Source organism: Physella acuta, unplaced genomic scaffold (assembly GCF_028476545.2).
Source record: "Physella acuta isolate Inbredline_101_S28 unplaced genomic scaffold, ASM2847654v3 ptg000494l, whole genome shotgun sequence".
Lineage (NCBI taxonomy): Eukaryota > Metazoa > Mollusca > Gastropoda > Physidae > Physella > Physella acuta.
In genome coordinates this window covers 61,230-87,164 of record NW_026732013.1, presented here as the reverse complement: position 1 = coordinate 87,164, position 25,935 = coordinate 61,230, and the positions used below count along the sequence as shown (strand labels likewise).

The 25,935-nt window shown below is 40.7% G+C and overlaps 1 protein-coding gene across 1 annotated transcript; it reads left to right on the top strand.

The window, feature by feature from the left end:
* Positions 1 to 1,746: 1,746 nt before the first annotated feature.
* Positions 1,747 to 24,538, top strand: LOC131944490 (protein PIF-like). Its single transcript, XM_059305157.1, has 3 exons — positions 1,747 to 1,862; positions 14,822 to 15,003; positions 24,108 to 24,538. The coding sequence occupies exons 1-3, from the start codon at positions 1,747 to 1,749 to the stop codon at positions 24,536 to 24,538; spliced, it is 729 nt and encodes a 242-aa protein (XP_059161140.1).
* The last annotated feature ends 1,397 nt before the right edge of the window (positions 24,539 to 25,935 follow it).

Sequence of the window (25,935 nt, the reverse complement as noted above, 5' to 3'; positions counted from 1 at the left end):
GCTAACACCAGGATTAGGAAGTGAAAAGCAACGTAAACATCGTTAATTATCTTTATTTCCTCAACAATAGCATACTGACGCGTTATGATGTGTGATATGACCATAGACCATAACTGAGCATCCCATTTAATAGCATATTAAACTAAATCATTTGATCACCCACAATATCCATACTTCAAACAATAACTGTTGAAATGGATTCAAGTAATGTTATTTCCTGGAAAATATATTATGTAGAGATTTATCATTCAATTTTTTTCTATAAACCAGCTTACATTACATATACTTGTAATAGTTTTTATTATTATTACAAGTTTTTATTTAGTTCGCAACGTCTGTTTCTTTGTTTGTAGTTTGTTTGTGGGTTTGTGGCAAATCTTGCAACTCAATTTTGACCCACTTCTAATGCAGCGATTTCGTTCAAACTTTCCAGATACGTTCCGTTTCGATGACAATACACGTTTATTTATTTTTAAAAATTTAATTAGATGTTTGATTAGTCTTTAAAAATTAAATAACTTATTCAAAACTATGGGGAGATAACAAAATTAAATCACTCGATAGATTACTGATTACTATATCCAATAACAGAAGGGGAGATAACTAGCTAGAAGCTTTAATGAAAGAAAGCAAACTAGTTTAATTTCTTATTTTCAGTGCATTTAAAAGCATGTTTCTGCTTCCAGCTTAAAAAACACGCTGTTACAGTATCTAGTAATGTAGTGTAAATAGCAGTGTGATTCAGAGAGTCAAGCTTCAATTTTAAACGCTAACTTTCTACATTTTATTCATACGAGCACAAGCTAAAGTTTCAAGTGGGCTGAGCTCTACAACTGGGATGTAAAACATGAGATAACAGCAAGCCGGATGACCTTGTTATTAAATGTTCATTGTCTCAGTAAAATAGACGGGCATCCAGGGGCGTAGCGAGGGGGGGGGGCGGGGGGTGCGGACCGCACCGGGTGACACCATTTAGGGGGGTGACACCAAGGCAAAAAATAGCAAAATATATAGAGAAAAACTCGAGGGGGGGGGGGGTGCAAATCGAAAGTTTGAGGGGGGGGGGGGGTGCAAATCGAAAACTTGAGGGGGGGGGTGCAAATCGAAAGTTTGAGGGGGGGGTGCAAATCGAAAACTTGAGGGGGGGGGTGCAAATCGAAAACTTGAGGGGGGGGGTGCAAATCGAAAGTTTGAGGGGGGGGGGGGTGCAAATCGAAAATTTGAAAGTTTGTCCCTGGGAAGGGTCTCTATGCCTCTGGGGGGGGGGGTGACACCATTAAGTGCCGCACCGGGTGACACCCGACCTCGCTACGCCACTGCGGGCATCTGAAGGGAGGGGAAAGGTTGTGGACAACTGTGATACACATCAGTGTAAAGACGTGGTTGTGTCACTCGCTGTAACACTCGGGAGAGTTGTCATTTCATTGGAGCAAAATTTGAATGTTGTCAAGGGAACGGTGACGTAGAAATTAAACCACTTTTTGAATTAGGTGGTGATATACACAGTCATTTCTTTAAATAAAAACTGACGTGCTACAGGAAAACATCATGAAGTATTTAACATAAGATTTGGACTTTAGTTAATGCTAAATTAAAATTAATATGTTTTTAGATAAAATATATTTTCACACAAAAAAAAACAATACATTGTGGCTTTAGAAGTTTGGATTAAGATCTAAATGAAAAGAAGTTTAAATAAAATGGTTAAATATTATTAATTATTTGTTTCTGTAAAGCTCAACTACAATGACTAAAGTCATCAAATTTGGAGATGAACTGAACACAACTAAAGACACAGCCGATGTCTGTGGTTTTGTTGACTTTGTTGACTTTGGCCATAACTCGACCTACAATTTTACCTTGTAAGTAAATATTTTGAAATACTAGTAGCAATTCACTACTGATGTCGTTTTTCTTAGTTTTTTGTGACTTCCGTTTCATTTTTTTTCTGGAACTATTTTATAAAGAACTAGACTACCCGTCACCCGTTGGATAACTGTGGGTTTCGGGGGTCATCCATCAAAAAACATCACGTCTGTCACTCAGAGGCGTAGCGACCCTTTTCTGCGCCCGGGGACAAACTTTTCGATTTGAACCCCCCCCCCCCCGCCCCTCGGCAAGATTTTGATATGCACCCCCCCCCTCAATGTTTCGATGTGCACCACCCCCCCCCCATCTCAAGATTTCAATTTGCACCCCCCACCTCAAACTTTCGATTTGCACCCACCTCAACCTTTCAATTTATTTTTCCAACCCATTTTGGCGCCCCCTAAGGTCGGCGCCCGGGGACATGTCCCCCCCCCCCGCCCCACCCTCCTCGCTACGCTACTGCAGTGTCACTTATCGTCACAAAAAACAGACCCCACATTCAAACATATGTTTTTTATCTTTTAAAAACACCGAAAACAACGATTTCGGACTATCCCTTCATATACTGACGTCACAGGTGACCTACTCAACTCTACTTCACCTGCCCAGTGTCCCGCCAAGTCTCAGACAACATGTTTTTATCGTTTAAAAAAACGATTCCAGCCGAGCATGTCTCTGACCACACTATCCCTTCATATGCTTAGGACAAACAAACAGGTGAACTCTACTTCACCTGCCCTGTGCCCCGCGAGGTTCTGATAGTCAACCTTATCATTCACATGTAGGCCTTAGGAAAAATAATTGAAAACATTGTTGTAAAACGAAAATATATCTTTTTACTATTACTACAGTCATTGTTCTAAACTTTTATACACAATGTGGTTAATCTACCCATGAATATATCAATAAATTAATTAACGGCTTTAAATTAGTTTGTAATTAACAGTGTGTTTAAGAAGGAACAGTATTTACCACTCAAAATACCATTTCACAGCTCTACACATAATGAAGATTCTCCCCAATAACAAATCAGAAAAACAAACAAACAAAAAAATGAGTTATCAAACATCACTATTCAGTCAAAGTTAAGCCATTGTTCTAAAACTTTAAAACAAATGTGGTTAATCTACCTATGAATAAATCAATAAATTAATTAATGTCTTTAAAAAAATGTGTGATTAACAGTCTGTCTGCAATCAAAAATTATTCTCTACCTACATACTATTTTACAGCCCCCCATATACAGCAGTTTCCTTACAGTAAGAAATCAGACAAACAAATAAATATTCAAACATGTAAACAAAGTTGAGTTTTAGTAGTATTAGATTAGATGTGTGTATCCAAGGTATATGTAGTAGTGCTCGTTTGAGGAAGGTGGTAAACACAATTTTGGCTGGTTGAATAGGAAGAAATGGTGTGGTCAGCACTAAGCCCAGTTTTATTTACATGTACCAGGATCAGATCCTTGTCAGAATACGAGCTGGCGAACCGAACTCTAGACTACCAGCTTCACTATTCTCTACCATTCGACCCCACCACGAACTCTAGACTACAAGCTTCACCATTCTCTACCATTCGACCCCACCACGAACTCTAGACTACCAGCTTCACTATTCTCTACCAATGGACCCCACCACGAACTCTAGACTACCAGCTTCACTATTCTCTACCAATCGACCCCACCACGAACTCTAGACTACCAGCTTCACTATTCTCTACCAATCGACCCCACCACGAACTCTAGACTACCAGCTTCACTATTCTCTACCAATCGACCCCACCACGAACTCTAGACTACAAGTTTCACTATTCTCTACCAATCGACCCCACCACGAACTCTAGACTACCAGCTTCACTATTCTCTACCAATCGACCCCACCACGAACTCTAGACTACCAGCTTCACTATTCTCTACCAATGGACCCCACCACGAACTCTAGACTACCAGCTTCACTATTCTCTACCAATCGACCCCACCACGAACTCTAGACTACCAGCTTCACTATTCTCTACCAATCGACCCCACCACGAACTCTAGACTACCAGCTTCACTATTCTCTACCAATCGACCCCACCACGAACTCTAGACTACCAGCTTCACTATTCTCTACCAATCGACCCCACCACGAACTCTAGACTACAAGTTTCACTATTCTCTACCAATCGACCCCACCACGAACTCTAGACTACCAGCTTCACTATTCTCTACCAATCGACCCCACCACGAACTCTAGACTACCAGCTTCACTATTCTCTACCAATGGACCCCACCACGAACTCTAGACTACCAGCTTCACTATTCTCTACCAATCGACCCCACCACGAACTCTAGACTACCAGCTTCACTATTCTCTACCAATCGACCCCACCACGAACTCTAGACTACCAGCTTCACTATTCTCTACCAATCGACCCCACCACGAACTCTAGACTACAAGTTTCACTATTCTCTACCAATCGACCCCACCACGAACTCTAGACTACCAGCTTCACTATTCTCTACCAATCGACCCCACCACGAACTCTAGACTACCAGCTTCACTATTCTCTACCAATCGACCCCACCACGAACTCTAGACTACCAGCTTCACTATTCTCTACCATTCGACCCCACCACGAACTCTAGACTACCAGCTTCACTATTCTCTACCAATCGACCCCACCACGAACTCTAGACTACCAGCTTCACTATTCTCTACCAATGGACACCACCACGAACTCTAGACTACCAGCTTCACTATTCTCTACCATTCGACCCCACCACGAACTCTAGACTACCAGCTTCACTATTCTCTACCAATCGACCCCACCACGAACTCTAGACTACCAGCTTCACTATTCTCTACCAATCGACCCCACCACGAACTCTAGACTACCAGCTTCACTATTCTCTACCATTCGACCCCACCACGAACTCTAGACTACCAGCTTCACTATTCTCTACCATTCGACCCCACCACGAACTCTAGACTACCAGCTTCACTATTCTCTACCAATCGACCCCATCACCAACTCTAGACTACAAGCTTCACTATTCTCTACCAATCGACCCCACCACGAACTTTAGACTACCAGCTTCACTATTCTCTACCATTCGACCCCACCACGAACTCTAGACTACCAGCTTCACTGTTCTCTACCAATGGACCCCACCACGAACTCTAGACTACCAGCTTCACTGTTCTCTACCAATGGACCCCACCACGAACTCTAGACTACCAGCTTCACTATTCTCTACCATTCGACCCCACCACGAACTCTAGACTACCAGCTTCACTATTCTCTACCATTCGACCCCACCACGAACTCTAGACTACCAGCTTCACTATTCTCTACCAATCGACCCCACCACGAACTCTAGACTACAAGTTTCACTATTCTCTACCAATCGACCCCACCACGAACTCTAGACTACCAGCTTCACTATTCTCTACCAATCGACCCCACCACGAACTCTAGACTACCAGCTTCACTATTCTCTACCAATGGACCCCACCACGAACTCTAGACTACCAGCTTCACTATTCTCTACCAATCGACCCCACCACGAACTCTAGACTACCAGCTTCACTATTCTCTACCAATCGACCCCACCACGAACTCTAGACTACCAGCTTCATTATTCTCTACCAATCGACCCCACCACGAACTCTAGACTACAAGTTTCACTATTCTTTACCAATCGACCCCACCACGAACTCTAGACTACCAGCTTCACTATTCTCTACCAATCGACCCCACCACGAACTCTAGACTACCAGCTTCACTATTCTCTACCAATCGACCCCACCACGAACTCTAGACTACCAGCTTCACTATTCTCTACCATTCGACCCCACCACGAACTCTAGACTACCAGCTTCACTATTCTCTACCAATCGACTCCACCACGAACTCTAGACTACCAGCTTCACTATTCTCTACCAATGGACACCACCACGAACTCTAGACTACCAGCTTCACTATTCTCTACCATTCGACCCCACCACGAACTCTAGACTACCAGCTTCACTATTCTCTACCAATCGACCCCACCACGAACTCTAGACTACCAGCTTCACTATTCTCTACCAATCGACCCCACCACGAACTCTAGACTACCAGCTTCACTATTCTCTACCATTCGACCCCATCACGAACTCTAGACTACCAGCTTCACTATTCTCTACTATTCGACCCCACCACGAACTCTAGACTACCAGCTTCACTATTCTCTACCAATCGACCCCATCACCAACTCTAGACTACAAGCTTCACTATTCTCTACCAATCGACCCCACCACGAACTCTAGACTACCAGCTTCACTATTCTCTACCATTCGACCCCACCACGAACTCTAGACTACCAGCTTCACTGTTCTCTACCAATGGACCCCACCACGAACTCTAGATTTCCAGCTTCACTGTTCTCTACCATTCGACCCCACCACGAACTCTAGACTACCAGCTTCACTGTTCTCTACCAATCGACCCCACCACGAACTCTAGACTACCAGCTTCACTATTCTCTACCATTCGACCCCACCACGAACTCTAGACTACCAGCTTCACTATTCTCTACCAATCGACCCCACCACGAACTCTAGACTACAAGTTTCACTATTCTCTACCAATCGACCCCACCACGAACTCTAGACTACCAGCTTCACTATTCTCTACCAATCGACCCCACCACGAACTCTAGACTACCAGCTTCACTATTCTCTACCAATCGACCCCACCACGAACTCTAGACTTCCAGCTTCACTATTCTCTACCATTCGACCCCACCACGAACTCTAGACTACCAGCTTCACTATTCTCTACCAATCGACCCCACCACGAACTCTAGACTACCAGCTTCACTATTCTCTACCAATGGACACCACCACGAACTCTAGACTACCAGCTTCACTATTCTCTACCATTCGACCCCACCACGAACTCTAGACTACCAGCTTCACTATTCTCTACCAATCGACCCCACCACGAACTCTAGACTACCAGCTTCACTATTCTCTACCAATCGACCCCACCACGAACTCTAGACTACCAGCTTCACTATTCTCTACCATTCGACCCCACCACGAACTCTAGACTACCAGCTTCACTATTCTCTACCATTCGACCCCACCACGAACTCTAGACTACCAGCTTCACTATTCTCTACCAATCGACCCCATCACCAACTCTAGACTACAAGCTTCACTATTCTCTACCAATCGACCCCACCACGAACTTTAGACTACCAGCTTCACTATTCTCTACCATTCGACCCCACCACGAACTCTAGACTACCAGCTTCACTGTTCTCTACCAATGGACCCCACCACGAACTCTAGACTACCAGCTTCACTGTTCTCTACCAATGGACCCCACCACGAACTCTAGACTACCAGCTTCACTATTCTCTACCATTCGACCCCACCACGAACTCTAGACTACCAGCTTCACTATTATCTACCATTCGACCCCACCACGAACTCTAGACTACCAGCTTCACTATTCTCTACCAATCGACCCCACCACGAACTCTAGACTACAAGTTTCACTATTCTCTACCAATCGACCCCACCACGAACTCTAGACTACCAGCTTCACTATTCTCTACCAATCGACCCCACCACGAACTCTAGACTACCAGCTTCACTATTCTCTACCAATGGACCCCACCACGAACTCTAGACTACCAGCTTCACTATTCTCTACCAATCGACCCCACCACGAACTCTAGACTACCAGCTTCACTATTCTCTACCAATCGACCCCACCACGAACTCTAGACTACCAGCTTCACTATTCTCTACCAATCGACCCCACCACGAACTCTAGACTACCAGCTTCACTATTCTCTACCATTCGACCCCACCACGAACTCTAGACTACCAGCTTCACTATTCTCTACCAATCGACTCCACCACGAACTCTAGACTACCAGCTTCACTATTCTCTACCAATGGACACCACCACGAACTCTAGACTACCAGCTTCACTATTCTCTACCATTCGACCCCACCACGAACTCTAGACTACCAGCTTCACTATTCTCTACCAATCGACCCCACCACGAACTCTAGACTACCAGCTTCACTATTCTCTACCAATCGACCCCACCACGAACTCTAGACTACCAGCTTCACTATTCTCTACCATTCGACCCCACCACGAACTCTAGACTACCAGCTTCACTATTCTCTACTATTCGACCCCACCACGAACTCTAGACTACCAGCTTCACTATTCTCTACCAATCGACCCCATCACCAACTCTAGACTACAAGCTTCACTATTCTCTACCAATCGACCCCACCACGAACTCTAGACTACCAGCTTCACTATTCTCTACCATTCGACCCCACCACGAACTCTAGACTACCAGCTTCACTGTTCTCTACCAATGGACCCCACCACGAACTCTAGATTTCCAGCTTCACTGTTCTCTACCATTCGACCCCACCACGAACTCTAGACTACCAGCTTCACTGTTCTCTACCAATGGACCCCACCACGAACTCTAGACTACCAGCTTCACTATTCTCTACCATTCGACCCCACCACGAACTCTAGACTACCAGCTTCACTATTCTCTACCATTCGACCCCACCACGAACTCTAGACTACCAGCTTCACTATTCTCTACCATTCGACCCCACCACGAACTCTAGACTACCAGCTTCACTATTCTCTACCATTCGACCCCACCACGAACTCTAGACTACCAGCTTCACTATTCTCTACCAATCGACCCCACCACGAACTCTAGACTACCAGCTTCACTATTCTCTACCAATCGACCCCACCACGAACTCTAGACTACAAGTTTCACTATTCTCTACCAATCGACCCCACCACGAACTCTAGACTACCAGCTTCACTATTCTCTACCAATCGACCCCACCACGAACTCTAGACTACCAGCTTCACTATTCTCTACCAATGGACCCCACCACGAACTCTAGACTACCAGCTTCACTATTCTCTACCAATCGACCCCATCACCAACTCTAGACTACAAGCTTCACTATTCTCTACCAATCGACCCCACCACGAACTCTAGACTACCAGCTTCACTATTCTCTACCATTCGACCCCACCACGAACTCTAGACTACCAGCTTCACTGTTCTCTACCAATGGACCCCACCACGAACTCTAGACTACCAGCTTCACTGTTCTCTACCAATCGACCCCACCACGAACTCTAGACTACCAGCTTCACTATTCTCTACCATTCGACCCCACCACGAACTCTAGACTACCAGCTTCACTATTCTCTACCATTCGACCCCACCACGAACTCTAGACTACCAGCTTCACTGTTCTCTACCATTCGACCCCACCACGAACTCTAGACTACCAGCTTCACTGTTCTCTACCAATGGACCCCACCACGAACTCTAGATTTCCAGCTTCACTGTTCTCTACCATTCGACCCCACCACGAACTCTAGACTACCAGCTTCACTGTTCTCTACCAATCGACCCCACCACGAACTCTAGACTACCAGCTTCACTATTCTCTACCATTCGACCCCACCACGAACTCTAGACTACCAGCTTCACTATTCTCTACCAATCGACCCCACCACGAACTCTAGACTACAAGTTTCACTATTCTCTACCAATCGACCCCACCACGAACTCTAGACTACCAGCTTCACTATTCTCTACCAATCGACCCCACCACGAACTCTAGACTACCAGCTTCACTATTCTCTACCAATCGACCCCACCACGAACTCTAGACTACCAGCTTCACTATTCTCTACCATTCGACCCCACCACGAACTCTAGACTACCAGCTTCACTATTCTCTACCAATCGACCCCACCACGAACTCTAGACTACCAGCTTCACTATTCTCTACCAATGGACACCACCACGAACTCTAGACTACCAGCTTCACTATTCTCTACCATTCGACCCCACCACGAACTCTAGACTACCAGCTTCACTATTCTCTACCAATCGACCCCACCACGAACTCTAGACTACCAGCTTCACTATTCTCTACCAATCGACCCCACCACGAACTCTAGACTACCAGCTTCACTATTCTCTACCAATGGACCCCACCACGAACTCTAGACTACCAGCTTCACTATTCTCTACCAATCGACCCCACCACGAACTCTAGACTACCAGCTTCACTATTCTCTACCAATCGACCCCACCACGAACTCTAGACTACCAGCTTCACTATTCTCTACCAATCGACCCCACCACGAACTCTAGACTACAAGTTTCACTATTCTCTACCAATCGACCCCACCACGAACTCTAGACTACCAGCTTCACTATTCTCTACCAATCGACCCCACCACGAACTCTAGACTACCAGCTTCACTATTCTCTACCAATCGACCCCACCACGAACTCTAGACTACCAGCTTCACTATTCTCTACCATTCGACCCCACCACGAACTCTAGACTACCAGCTTCACTATTCTCTACCAATCGACCCCACCACGAACTCTAGACTACCAGCTTCACTATTCTCTACCAATGGACACCACCACGAACTCTAGACTACCAGCTTCACTATTCTCTACCATTCGACCCCACCACGAACTCTAGACTACCAGCTTCACTATTCTCTACCAATCGACCCCACCACGAACTCTAGACTACCAGCTTCACTATTCTCTACCAATCGACCCCACCACGAACTCTAGACTACCAGCTTCACTATTCTCTACCATTCGACCCCACCACGAACTCTAGACTACCAGCTTCACTATTCTCTACCATTCGACCCCACCACGAACTCTAGACTACCAGCTTCACTATTCTCTACCAATCGACCCCATCACCAACTCTAGACTACAAGCTTCACTATTCTCTACCAATCGACCCCACCACGAACTTTAGACTACCAGCTTCACTATTCTCTACCATTCGACCCCACCACGAACTCTAGACTACCAGCTTCACTGTTCTCTACCAATGGACCCCACCACGAACTCTAGACTACCAGCTTCACTGTTCTCTACCAATGGACCCCACCACGAACTCTAGACTACCAGCTTCACTATTCTCTACCATTCGACCCCACCACGAACTCTAGACTACCAGCTTCACTATTCTCTACCATTCGACCCCACCACGAACTCTAGACTACCAGCTTCACTATTCTCTACCAATCGACCCCACCACGAACTCTAGACTACCAGCTTCACTATTCTCTACCAATCGACCCCACCACGAACTCTAGACTACCAGCTTCACTATTCTCTACCATTCGACCCCACCACGAACTCTAGACTACCAGCTTCACTATTCTCTACCAATCGACTCCACCACGAACTCTAGACTACCAGCTTCACTATTCTCTACCAATGGACACCACCACGAACTCTAGACTACCAGCTTCACTATTCTCTACCATTCGACCCCACCACGAACTCTAGACTACCAGCTTCACTATTCTCTACCAATCGACCCCACCACGAACTCTAGACTACCAGCTTCACTATTCTCTACCAATCGACCCCACCACGAACTCTAGACTACCAGCTTCACTATTCTCTACCATTCGACCCCACCACGAACTCTAGACTACCAGCTTCACTATTCTCTACTATTCGACCCCACCACGAACTCTAGACTACCAGCTTCACTATTCTCTACCAATCGACCCCATCACCAACTCTAGACTACAAGCTTCACTATTCTCTACCAATCGACCCCACCACGAACTCTAGACTACCAGCTTCACTATTCTCTACCATTCGACCCCACCACGAACTCTAGACTACCAGCTTCACTGTTCTCTACCAATGGACCCCACCACGAACTCTAGATTTCCAGCTTCACTGTTCTCTACCATTCGACCCCACCACGAACTCTAGACTACCAGCTTCACTGTTCTCTACCAATGGACCCCACCACGAACTCTAGACTACCAGCTTCACTATTCTCTACCATTCGACCCCACCACGAACTCTAGACTACCAGCTTCACTATTCTCTACCATTCGACCCCACCACGAACTCTAGACTACCAGCTTCACTATTCTCTACCATTCGACCCCACCACGAACTCTAGACTACCAGCTTCACTATTCTCTACCATTCGACCCCACCACGAACTCTAGACTACCAGCTTCACTATTCTCTACCAATCGACCCCACCACGAACTCTAGACTACCAGCTTCACTATTCTCTACCAATCGACCCCACCACGAACTCTAGACTACAAGTTTCACTATTCTCTACCAATCGACCCCACCACGAACTCTAGACTACCAGCTTCACTATTCTCTACCAATCGACCCCACCACGAACTCTAGACTACCAGCTTCACTATTCTCTACCAATGGACCCCACCACGAACTCTAGACTACCAGCTTCACTATTCTCTACCAATCGACCCCATCACCAACTCTAGACTACAAGCTTCACTATTCTCTACCAATCGACCCCACCACGAACTCTAGACTACCAGCTTCACTATTCTCTACCATTCGACCCCACCACGAACTCTAGACTACCAGCTTCACTGTTCTCTACCAATGGACCCCACCACGAACTCTAGACTACCAGCTTCACTGTTCTCTACCAATCGACCCCACCACGAACTCTAGACTACCAGCTTCACTATTCTCTACCATTCGACCCCACCACGAACTCTAGACTACCAGCTTCACTATTCTCTACCATTCGACCCCACCACGAACTCTAGACTACCAGCTTCACTGTTCTCTACCATTCGACCCCACCACGAACTCTAGACTACCAGCTTCACTATTCTCTACCAATGGACCCCACCACGAACTCTAGACTACCAGCTTCACTATTCTCTACCATTCGACCCCACCACGAACTCTAGACTACCAGCTTCACTGTTCTCTACCAATGGACCCCACCACGAACTCTAGACTACCAGCTTCACTATTCTCTACCATTCGACCCCACCACGAACTCTAGACTACCAGCTTCACTATTCTCTACCAATGGACCCCACCACGAACTCTAGACTACCAGCTTCACTATTCTCTACCAATCGACCCCACCACGAACTCTAGACTACCAGCTTCACTATTCTCTACCAATCGACCCCTCCACGAACTCTAGGCTACAAGTTTCACTATTCTCTACCAATCGACCCCACCACGAACTCTAGACTACCAGCTTCACTATTCTCTACCATTCGACCCCACCACGAACTCTAGACTACCAGCTTCACTATTCTCTACCAATGGACCCCACCACGAACTCTAGACTACCAGCTTCACTATTCTCTACCAATCGACCCCACCACGAACTCTTGACTACCAGCTTCACTATTCTCTACCAATCGACCCCACCACGAACTCTAGACTACCAGCTTCACTATTCTCTACCAATCGACCCCACCACGAACTCTAGACTACAAGTTTCACTATTCTCTACCAATCGACCCCACCACGAACTCTAGACTACCAGCTTCACTATTCTCTACCAATCGACCCCACCACGAACTCTAGACTACCAGCTTCACTATTCTCTACCAATCGACCCCACCACGAACTCTAGACTACCAGCTTCACTATTCTCTACCATTCGACCCCACCACGAACTCTAGACTACCAGCTTCACTATTCTCTACCAATCGACCCCACCACGAACTCTAGACTACCAGCTTCACTATTCTCTACCAATGGACACCACCACGAACTCTAGACTACCAGCTTCACAATTCTCTACCATTCGACCCCACCACGAACTCTAGACTACCAGCTTCACTATTCTCTACCAATCGACCCCACCACGAACTCTAGACTACCAGCTTCACTATTCTCTACCAATCGACCCCACCACGAACTCTAGACTACCAGCTTCACTGTTCTCTACCAATCGACCCCACCACGAACTCTAGACTACCAGCTTCACTATTCTCTACCAATCGACCCCAACACGAACTCTAGACTACCAGCTTCACTATTCTCTACCAATCGACCCCACCACGAACTCTAGACTACCAGCTTCACTATTCTCTACCAATCGACCCCACCACGAACTCTAGACTACCAGCTTCACTATTCTCTACCAATCGACCCCACCACGAACTCTAGACTACCAGCTTCACTATTCTCTACCAATCGACCCCACCACGAACTCTAGACTACCAGCTTCACTATTCTCTACCAATGGACACCACCACGAACTCTAGACTACCAGCTTCACTATTCTCTACCAATGGACACCACCACGAACTCTAGACTACCAGCTTCACTATTCTCTACCAATCGACCCCACCACGAACTCTAGACTACCAGCTTCACTGTTCTCTACCATTCGACCCCACCACGAACTCTAGACTACCAGCTTCACTATTCTCTACCAATCGACCCCACCACGAACTCTAGACTACCAGCTTCACTATTCTCTACCAATGGACACCACCACGAACTCTAGACTACCAGCTTCACTGTTCTCTACCAATGGACCCCACCACGAACTCTAGACTACCAGCTTCACTATTCTCTACCAATCGACCCCACCACGAACTCTAGACTACCAGCTTCACTGTTCTCTACCAATGGACCCCACCACGAACTCTAGACTACAAGCTTCACTATTCTCTACCAATCGACCCCACCACGTACTCTAGACTACCAGCTTCACTGTTCTCTACTATTCGACCCCACCACGTATTCTTTTTTACAGGCAAGCTATCTCACTACACAGTAACTGAGATACAATTTACTGAAATTTCGAGACAACTTATATGATTTATGAGCCAAAATGTTTCAAGGAAAATCATCTTACATACGTAACAATCACTTTGAACAGTTTGGCCTCATTCGTTAGTGTAAAACATTCTTCTTGGCGTTATTCAAAAGCTAATCGCGGATTCCTTAAAAATCAACCTTAAGAAATGCATATTATGCTTAATACTGAAATTATGTTACGGAAAAAAGCGCGACAAGGAAAACACAAACGTATCTATTCTAATGATGTATTTAATTTTTTTTCTCTCCGTTATTCAGTGAGCTGAGTTTGTTTGGTGACCCTGCAGGCGTCTCAACTGTCGTCCTCGCTGCCATCGGTGTACCTGCCAACATTTTCATCGCCGCCACTTTATGGACTCTAAGAGCCGAAAACCCAGGGGCCTTGTTTGTGTTGGCTCTTGCTGGCTCTGACGGGATGGCCTCGGTGTTTAAGCTAATGAGTAATATTATATATGTTACGAATAGTTTAAATCTTGAATGGCTTGAAAATTTCACCAACTTTTGCGGCATGTACTACTTCCCCATGCTTTCGAATTGGATAACAGTACTGATTTGTTTTGAGAGATTCATAGCTGTTTTGTGTCCCTTTAAAAAAGCAATGATTTTGTCTTATCAGCGTTGTTGTTTATTGCTTTGTTTTGTCATTGTGGCCTCATTAACAAGTTGCCTCGGCGTCCAAATAAGTCTACTTTTTCTTTTAGTATCTGAAAACATAAAAACCTCGATTTTTATGATTTACTTTATTGTAATTCCTTTTATTCTGACCATTGTTTTAACCGTTGCTGTTATCAAGAAACTGTTCACATACAAAAAACAAAAAGCATGGGTATTTGGACACACTTTACCTAGAATAACAAAACAAACTGAACTTATGCTCACTTCCTTAATGGTAACTGTTTGTATTGTTTTTGTGTTGCTATATTGCCCTGTTGTGTTCCTGTTTTTGTATGAACTAATATTTTGTAACTATATTTATTGGTTGATTAATTTTGCTAATATTAATCAAGTTTTGAATTTCCTTTTGTATTTCATATTGATTAAGCAGTTCAGGCAGAGATTTCTAAAAATCTTCCAGTGTAAGCAATGATCATTGTGAATCAATTGCTACTTTTTTTTTTACAGCAGCAGCTATATTTTGTTATACTGAAATAGCACTAACAGCTATGTATTGTTACATTAAAATAGCACAAACAACTATGTATTGTTAAATTGAAATACCACCAACAGCAATGTATTGTTACATTAAAATAGTATACAATTTTTAATCAGTTTAAATTTCAGCTATTTCTTTTTTTACATACTGTGAATATCCAAGTTATGTTATTATAACATCACATAGTAGATCACCTTTACTTAGACCAGTGGTTCCCAACCTTTTTTGAGTGGCGACCCCCTTTTATAAAAAGTAAGTGACCCGCGACCCCCATAGAATTAAAAAGCCGAAATTAGTATGGAAATTAATAAGCACTAAAATAAGATTTTCTAGTAGACTTTCAATATGAACTAGGTCTACTCTTGATAACTATTTTAATAGCATGAGTAAAATTGCATACTATTCTCTAAACCTTCGTGGTTAAGTTTTTAATTTTAAAAAAATTTTGTTAACGCCAACCTATGTCATTATAATTATCTTAATTTTGTTTTTAATCGAAGAATAGTGTTAAAAATATATTCTCGAAAAGTCAATTAAATTTTACGTTTGGGTATGAATGGTGAATACTACACCAAAATTGTGTCTGCAATTTTTCATCTTACTCGGAATCATTCTGCAAATCAAAGAATTAATATTGTAATTCATCGGGAATGCTGGCAACATCAAGGGAAGAAGAGAATGGGTAATGCGTAAATGCAGATTCTTCTTTTTTCAGCTCAGAGAAATATCGATGCAGTTCGTTTTCAAGAGATTCTAGATGCCCAGAAATCGCTTTTTTTCAAAATTTTGATTATCTCACAATCAGATTCATTTACCACACCGCAGAGTTTCTCAAATGTACAATATTTCCAAGATTTATTTTCTTTACCGATTTTGCAGCTTTGATAAAAATGCCACGAGATTATCATGGAAAGTTGTAATATTCGTTCATTTTCCCTGAAGCTTCAGGTTAAGCTTATCTTGATGTTCGAACACATCTGCTAGGTATGATACTCTCTCCAACAACTCTATGTCGTTTTAAGTATACCAAAAAGTCTTGTTTCCTTTGCACTTCCAAGAACAATTTGATTTCAGATTTCAATTAAAAACACAATTTACAACATTTCGTTTGACAGCCAGCGTATTGTAGTGTAGAATAGCAGAATCTCGTGATCTATATTAATGTTTTTGCTTTGTTCTTTGAAGGCTCCAGATTTTATATAATTTACGACTTATACTAGATTGGTTAGGGCAGTGGTTAGGGAGCTAAATCTTTTCTGTTTTCTGAAAGCCCGATTTTGAGCTAAACATAGATGGCGCACCATCCGTACAAACCCCCACAGCCGTTCTAACCCATTTTAATCATCCAATTTCAAAAAAGGTATTTATTTTCTCCATGCTATCTTCACAAAAGAGCAACTCTTCTTTGCTATAATCCGCATGAATATAGACACAGACCAGCAACTGCGAACGCGAACTCATGTCTGTTGATTTATCAACTTGAAAAGCAAACAATGGTGAAAGCTTAATTTCGATAAAAATGTGTTACTTACATGCAGCGTTTGATGAGATTTTCTCCTATTGTTTTGTTTTTTTGTTTGGCCTTGTCTATCGCGACTTCATTTGATGCTTGCACTAATGCTGGTGAAAACTTCCTGTTCGATCAAGTCTCTGGCGTTTGCAATTCGCTTCTTACCGACGAAAGAACTCCATATATTTTTTGTGTGTTCCGAATGACTCGTCTCAAATGGCGTTTTAGTTTTGAAGATTTCATAGACTCGTGACTGAGAACAACTTTGTACAGTGCGCTTTGTTTCTTCTCTATTACATTTCCAGTTATGTTAATGAAGCCGAATTTCAAAAATTCTTCTAAATATTTATGTTTTGTTTTAAATTACTAAGGTTTAGTATACCAGTTGGCGACCCCCCAGGAAGACCTTCGCGACCCCCTTGGGGGTCGCGACCCCCAGGTTGGGAACCCGTGACTTAGACCCTTATTCAGCTTTGTACACTACGAGTTCAGATTAATCTGAACCATGGGAATATGCATTACAGTATTAAACAACTTGTTCACCGTGAGTCTTAATTTTAGCTTTGTAATTTCTTTCCCCTTTTTTGGGCACACTCCTTCTACACAACACCGCTTCCTAATCTGTTTGCTATGCCGCATAAAACGAACAAACTCCTCCCCACCCCCACTGGTGCCTATGTGGATATGAGCTATATTTTCACCATTAAATCTTTCACATCTTCCTTATTGTTAAAAATCTAATGCGTTTTTATCCAGCTTTAGAATCTTTAGAAAACGTTTAGATATCCCATATCAAAGGTAACACGTTTAGATATCCCATATCAAAGGTAACACGTTTAGATATCCCATATCAAAGGTAACACGTTTAGATATCCCATATCAAAGGTAACACGTTTAGATATCCCATATCAAAGGTAACACGTTTAGATATCCCATATCAAAGGTAACACGTTTAGATATCCCATATCAAAGGTAACACTTTAGATATCCCATACCAAATGTAACACGTTTAGATATCCCATATCAAAGGTAACACATTTAGATATCCCATAACAAAGGTAACACGTTTAGATATCCCATATCAAAGGTAACACGTTTAGATATCCCATACCAAAGGTAACACGTTTAGATATCCCATATCAAATGTGTTGTTGTTGCCCGCTCTTTGTTCAACTCCACTGGTAAATAACATTACTTGACGTAAAGATTATTTGTGCTTAGGTATATTTTAAATTACAATAATCTGATAGAAAAAGTATAAAATTTTATTTCCTCATTTCTAGGACTTTTCTCGCTATTATTATTATTATTAATTATTAATTATTAATTATTAATTATTATTATTATTAATTATTATTATTATTATTATTATTATTATTATTATTGTTATTATTATTATTATTATTGTTATTATTATTATTATTATTAGGTTATTTTTTGTTATTATCATTATTGTCATTGTTATTATTATTATTATTATTATTTATTATTATTATTATTATTATTATTATTATTATTAATTATTATTATTATTAATTATTGTTATTATTATTATTATTATTATTATTATTATTATTATTGTTATTTATTATTATTATTATTATTATTATTATTATTATTATTATTATTATTATTATTATTATTATTATTATTATTATTATTATTATTATTATTATTATTATTATTATTATTATTATTATTATTATTTATTATTATTATTATTATTATTATTATTATTATTATTATTATTGTTATTATTATTATTATTAATTAATTATTATTATTATTAATTATTGTTATTATTATTATTATTATTATTATTATTATTATTATTGTTATTTATTATTATTATTATTATTATTATTATTATTATTATTATTATTATTATTATTATTATTATTATTTATTATTATTATTATTATTATTATTATTATTATTATTATTATTATTAGGTTATTATTTGTTATGATTATTATTTTTAGGTTAGGTTAGGTTTGCCTGTCGTCCCTACTGGGACGTAGGCCGCTGACAAGAGCTTTCCAGACGTCTCTGTCCTGGGCTAGTCTCTCCAACTGTCCCCAGGTGTATCCAATCTTCTTGGTGTCTTCTTCCAGGTCACGTCTCCAGGTCTTTCTTGGTCTGCCTCTCCTCCTCCTGCTTTGTGAATTCCAGGTGAGAGCCTGTCTTGTTATGCTGGATACAGGCTTCCTGAGTGTGTGGCCAATCTATTTCCATTTTCTCTGGAGGATCTCTACTTCAGCTGGCAGTTGATTTGTCCATTGCCATAGAACAGGGGTCGGCAACCTGCGGCTCGCGAGCCGCATGCGGCTCTTTTGATATCAAGATGCGGCTCTCCAGCTCCTTGAACAAATACTAATAATCTTAATAAAAAAATAAAATATTTGAATTAAAAAAAATGTTAGTGGCTCTTTAAAACCAGGGAAATTTTGAAAATTTTAACTTTTGGCTCTTCCACTTCAAAAGGTTGCCGACCCCTGCCATAGAACATCATTTCTGATGGTTTTAGGCCAGCGAATTCACAGGATCATTCTGAGGCATGCATTTATAAATGATTGTATTTTCTTCTTATTTATAGCATTATTGTTATTGTTATTATTATTGTTGTTATTATTATTATTATTATTACTGTTATTGTTATTATCTATATATATAATTCTCCTCTGCGAGCCGTTAGAAAACAAGCTGCAAGCGCCTCCTTACAGTCCCCTCTCTTTCTCTCTATCACTATCACTATCACTACCACCCTACCTCACCCCCACATGGTCTGCTGAGCTGTGGTCACGTTAATGTTTACAAACCGTTCAGCCAGGTTTAGTGACGGTTATTAGGGGCAGATAATTTAGTTTGAACCGACTTTAAACTTACAGGAGGTAACTAAGAGGAGGCTGCTTTCACGGGGGGGGGGGGGGGGGTGTAGGGTCGGGGTTAGGGGAAAGGAGGGGGGTTAGTATTTTAAAGCAAATATTTTCAGTGGCAGCATTGGTACTGTCGAATTCACAAATTATGAATTACTGAAAAGTAGAAAATAAATCAACTAAATAGCGGCGTATGATACGCCGCGGGTCGGCTCGTTATTATTATTGTTGCTGTTGTTGTTGTTATTATTATTATAATCATTGTTATTGTTATTATTATTATTATTATTATTATTATTATTATTATTATTATTATTATTATTATTATTGTTGTTGTTGTTATTGTTATTGTTATTTCTTTAAGTGTTACCATCCAGTAGGTCAATGTCCATAAGTAGATGGAGCGGTTTGTGTCCAGCGTTTTATTGTTCCGTAACAGGGAGAGTGTGTCAACTTACCAACAAGACCATAGGTCACGTAGTACAGACCCTTGCTATTATTTTCTTTGGTCAACTTTGACTTATGGGTATCTGAAAGTAGTAGGTTGGCGTTGAAAGCCTTCAAATGTCGGTCACAAAATGAATCTGGTTGAGCAAGCTGAGGCAACATACGATATTATCATGTCTTCAAGAAGTGACGCTGTTTTTTAAATGTTCTCCATGAAAGGGCGCGAAGTAATTTTGTTCTTTATTAAACTTGCTTTCATTATTTTAATTTTTTTTATTTCTTTTTATAATACTTGTATCTTCAATAAATAAACCGGGAGTGATCTCCCCTAAACTTTCTCGAATATTCTTATATAAAACAACAGGAACTCGGGATATAGTTATGATTTTTAATCCATTTTAAATACTTAAACTTTTTAAAATAGAATAGAATCTCATAGAAAAAAGAATTGCGCACCAAGTGAACGCCAAATAAAAAAGTGCATAATAATGCGCAATATTATTAGTACTTTAAAAATTTACATTAGTTTTTTGAGAAATCGGAAGTAGCGTAAATTAGTACTTCCGGGCAACGGAAATTACTCAAAATTTGACAGAAGATAGAGAATTAGATCTTTTACTTACATGTGAAATTTCATTTATCTATCTGAAATAGTACTCAAGTTATAGGCTTTTGAAAAATTCAAAGTAGAAAGAATACCACTTCCGTTTATCAGAAATCGCTCAAAAGTTGATACGGATCTACGATTTTGATAAAATACTTGTATATGAAATTTCATCAACCTAGCTGTAATGGTACTCAAGTTATCGTGTTTACACACAGACACACACACAGACACACATACAGACACACAGACATACGGACAATATTGCAAAATTATGTTTTTCCGTATCAGTGAGGTGTAAAACGTCGAGATTTGCAAAAATCTCGATTTATTTTTGCACGATTATAAGACTTTCTCTATACTTCGTATATACGAGAAGGTAAAAAATGACAGCATCATATGTGTAAGCAATAAACCGGTAGTGATCTCCCCTAAACTTTCTCGAATATTCTTATATAAAACAACAGTGGATGGTAACTGGGGATATAGTTATGATTTTTAATCCATTTTAAATACTTAAACTTTTAAAAATAGAATAGAATCTCAGTAAAAAACAATTGCGCACCAAGCGAACGCCTAATAAAGGTGTGTATAATAGTGCGCAATAGTATTAGTACTTAATAAATTTACATTAGTTTTTTGAGAAATCGGAAGTAGCGTAAATTACAACTTCCAGTCAACGGAAATTATTCAAAATTTAACAGAAGGTAGAGAATTAGATCTTTTACTTACATGTGAAATTTCATTTATCTATCTGAAATAGTACTCAAGTTATAGGCTTTTGGAAAATTCAAAGTAGGAAAAGTACCACTTCCGGTTATCGGAAATCGCTCAAAAGTTGATACGGATCTACGATTTTGATAAAATACTTAAATATGAAATTTCATCATTCTAGCTCTAACGGTACTCAAGTTATCGTGTTTACACACGGACAGACACACAGACACACACACACACACAGACATACGGACAAGATTGCAAAATTATGTTTTTCCGTATCAGTGAGGTGTAAAACGTCGAGATTTGTAAAAATCTCGATTTTTTTTTTTGCACGATTACAATACTTTCTCTATACTACGTATATACGAGAAAGTAAAAAGTGGCTAAGAAAATTAAAATGTTTAACACAAACAAGTTTTAACATTTCAACACGAAACAAAACATATACAGGCTATTATAAAGATGATGTTGGTAAGGAAGGGAGCATAGGTATGTGATTAGATAATGTAAATAAATAAAATAATGAAGAAGCCATAACTGAAATAGAAACAATAATTGGTATCCCGTAATGGTTCGTAAAATTTTCATTTGTTTTCTTTTGAGTTGTACAGCATCAAGTTTTGATTTTAATAAAACCGGTTTACAAAAATGTGAATACAATTTGGATCAGTATTCATATACATATACATAGGAAATTATATGTGGGGGAAACGAAAGTAGGCTGCAAGACGTGTTGACATCGGCTGTATCGGCTTCAACCTACCTCACCGTCATATCAAACTACCTCACCGTCATATCAACCTACCTCACCGTCATATCAAACTACCTCACCGTCATATCAAACTACCTCACCGTCATATCAAACTACCTCACCGTCATATCAAACTACCTCACCGTCATATCAAACTTCCTCACCGTCATATCAAACTACCTCACCGTTATATTGGATCAAACTATCTCACCGTCATATCAAACTACCTTACCGTCATATCAAACTACCTCACCGTCATATCAAACTACCTCACCGTCATATCAAACTACCTCACCGTCATATCAAACTTCCTCACCGTCATATCAAACTACCTCACCGTTATATTGGATCAAACTATCTCACCGTCATATCAAACTACCTTACCGTCATATCAAACTACCTCACCGTCATATCAAACTACCTCACCGTCATATCAAACTACCTCACCGTCATATCAAACTACCTCACCGTCATATCAATATACCTCACCGTCATATTGGATCAAACTATCTCACCGTCATATCAAACTACCTCACCGTCATATCAAACTACCTCACCGTCATATCAAACTACCTCACCGTTTTATCAAACTACCTCACCGTCATATCAAACTACCTCACCGTCATATCAAACTACCTCACCGTCATATCAAACTACCTCACCGTTATATCAAACTACCTCACCGTCATATCAACCTATCTCACCGTCATATCAAACTACCTCACCGTCATATCAAACTGCCTCACCGTCATATCAAACTACCTCACCGTTATATCAAACTACCTCACCGTCATATCAAACTAACTCACCGTCATATTGGATCAAACTACCTCACCGTTATATCAAACTACCTCACCGTCATATCAAACTAACTCACCGTCATATTGGATCAAACTACCTCACCGTCATATCAAACTACCTCACCGTCATATCAAACTACCTCACTGTCATATCAAACTACCTCACTGTCAAATCACACTACCTCACTGTCATATCAAACTACCTCACTGTCATATCAAACTACCTCACTGTCATATCAAACTGCCTCAACATCATATCAAACAACCTCACCGTCATATCAAACTACCTCACCGTCATATCAAACTACCTCACCGTCATATCAAACTACCTCACCGTCATATCAAACTACCTCACCGTCATATCAAACTACCTCACCGTCATATCAAACTACCTCACCGTCATATCAAACTACCTCACCGTCATATCAAACTGCCTCACCGTCATATCAAACTACCTCAACGTAATATCAAACTACCTCACTGTCATATCAACATATCTCACCGTCATATCAAACTGCCTCACTGCCATATCAAACTACCTCAACGTCATATCAAACTACCTCACTGTCATATCAACATATCTCACCGTCATATCAAACTGCCTCACTGCCATATCAAACTACCTCACTGTCATATCAAACTACCTCACTGTCATATCAAACTGCCTCACCATCATATCAAAGATAACAAAGATGACAAAGATGACAAAGATAAAAAAGATGACAAAGATGACAAAGATGACAAAGATAACAAAGATAAAAAAGATGACAAAGATGACAAAGATGACAAAGATAACAAAGATAAAAAAGATGACAAAGATGACAAAGATGACAAAGATAACAAAGATGAAAAAGATGACAAAGATGACAAAGATGACAAAGATGACAAAGATGACAAAGATGACAAAGATGACAAAGATGACAAAGATGACAAAGATGACAAAGATGACAAAGATGACAAAGATGACAAAGATGACAAAGATGACAAAGATGACATAGATGACAAAGATGACAAAGATGACAAAGATGACAAACATAACAAAATGACAAAGATGACAAAGATGACAAACATAACAGATGACAAAATGACACAGATGACAAGGAGGACAAAATGACAAAATGACAACGATGAATGAACTAAAGCAACAAATGAGTCAATCAATACTTTATTACCAAATGTTCATGTTTTTATGTGCCACTCGCCTCCCACCTCACTCATCACCACATGAACATGACGTCATTACAATGACAGATTGAAAGTGATGAAACAAGAATGTGAACAAATTGTGATGTTGTTACATTTTTGGCATTTTGTGATGTGATGATTTTTTTTGTGTGAACTTTTGTTACATTTTAGATAATTACATTATGGGAATATTTGTGATATTTCGTGACATTTTTTTGTCATTTTGTTACATAGTGAACTTGACATCAAATAAAATGTTAAGACTTGGTGAATGTGTACTGACATTCACCTACAATGTAATAAGTTATAAACATCACAATAATGAAATAGAGAAGGCGAAAAAAAAAACAACAAATATAAACTGCGTGTAGATATACCAATCTAAAACACTGCTATCTCAATAAGGGAGTTAGATCAGAATGGCTTCTGCAGAAAATAGTATTTTCCTCTCAACTGTAAGCCAGTTTCTATTTATAACTCCTTTCTTACTTTCACTTCATTTCTCCAATAACCGATCCATATGTTGCATATATTAATTAAAATTATTAATTAAAAACGTAATGACATCGAGTTCAGTAGCTCTGCTTGTTTGGTATGTCAAGACGGGAACAGTTCAAATCCACATACTGTTATGGTACATAGCCTAGTCATTGGGTCATCCCAGTCCCTTGATTCAGATAACCCATAGACTCATAGATCCATAGACCTTAGACCGATACATAGACCTTTAGACCTATAGACCCATAGACCCTAAAACCCATTGACACTTAGACTCATAGACCCTTAGACTCATTGACCCTTAGACCAATTGACCCTTACTCATTGACCCTTAGACCCATAGACTCATCGACACTTAGACCCATAGACCTATAAACCCATAGACCTTTAGACCCTTAGACCCATAGACCTATAAACCCATAGACCTTTAGACCCTTAGACCCATAGACCCTTAGACCCATAGACCCATTGACCCAAAGTCCTACTATTACCCCAGTGTGAACAGACTCAATACAAAACACAATGTCTTCAACGTGTTTTGTTTGATGTTTGCATTCAGGTGCCTTGACTTAAGCGTGTTTTGTTTGATGTTTGCATTCGTGTGACTTGACTTAAGCGTGTTTTGTTTGATGTTTGCATTCGATTGACTTGACTTAAGCGTGTTTAGTTTGATGTTTACATTCGTGTGACTTGACTTAAGCGTGTTTTGTTTGATGTTTGCATTCAAGACACTTGACTTAAGCGTGTTTTGTTTGATGTTTGCATTCGTGTGACTTGACTTAAGCGTGTTTTGTTTGATGCTTGCATTCGATTGACTTGACTTAAGCG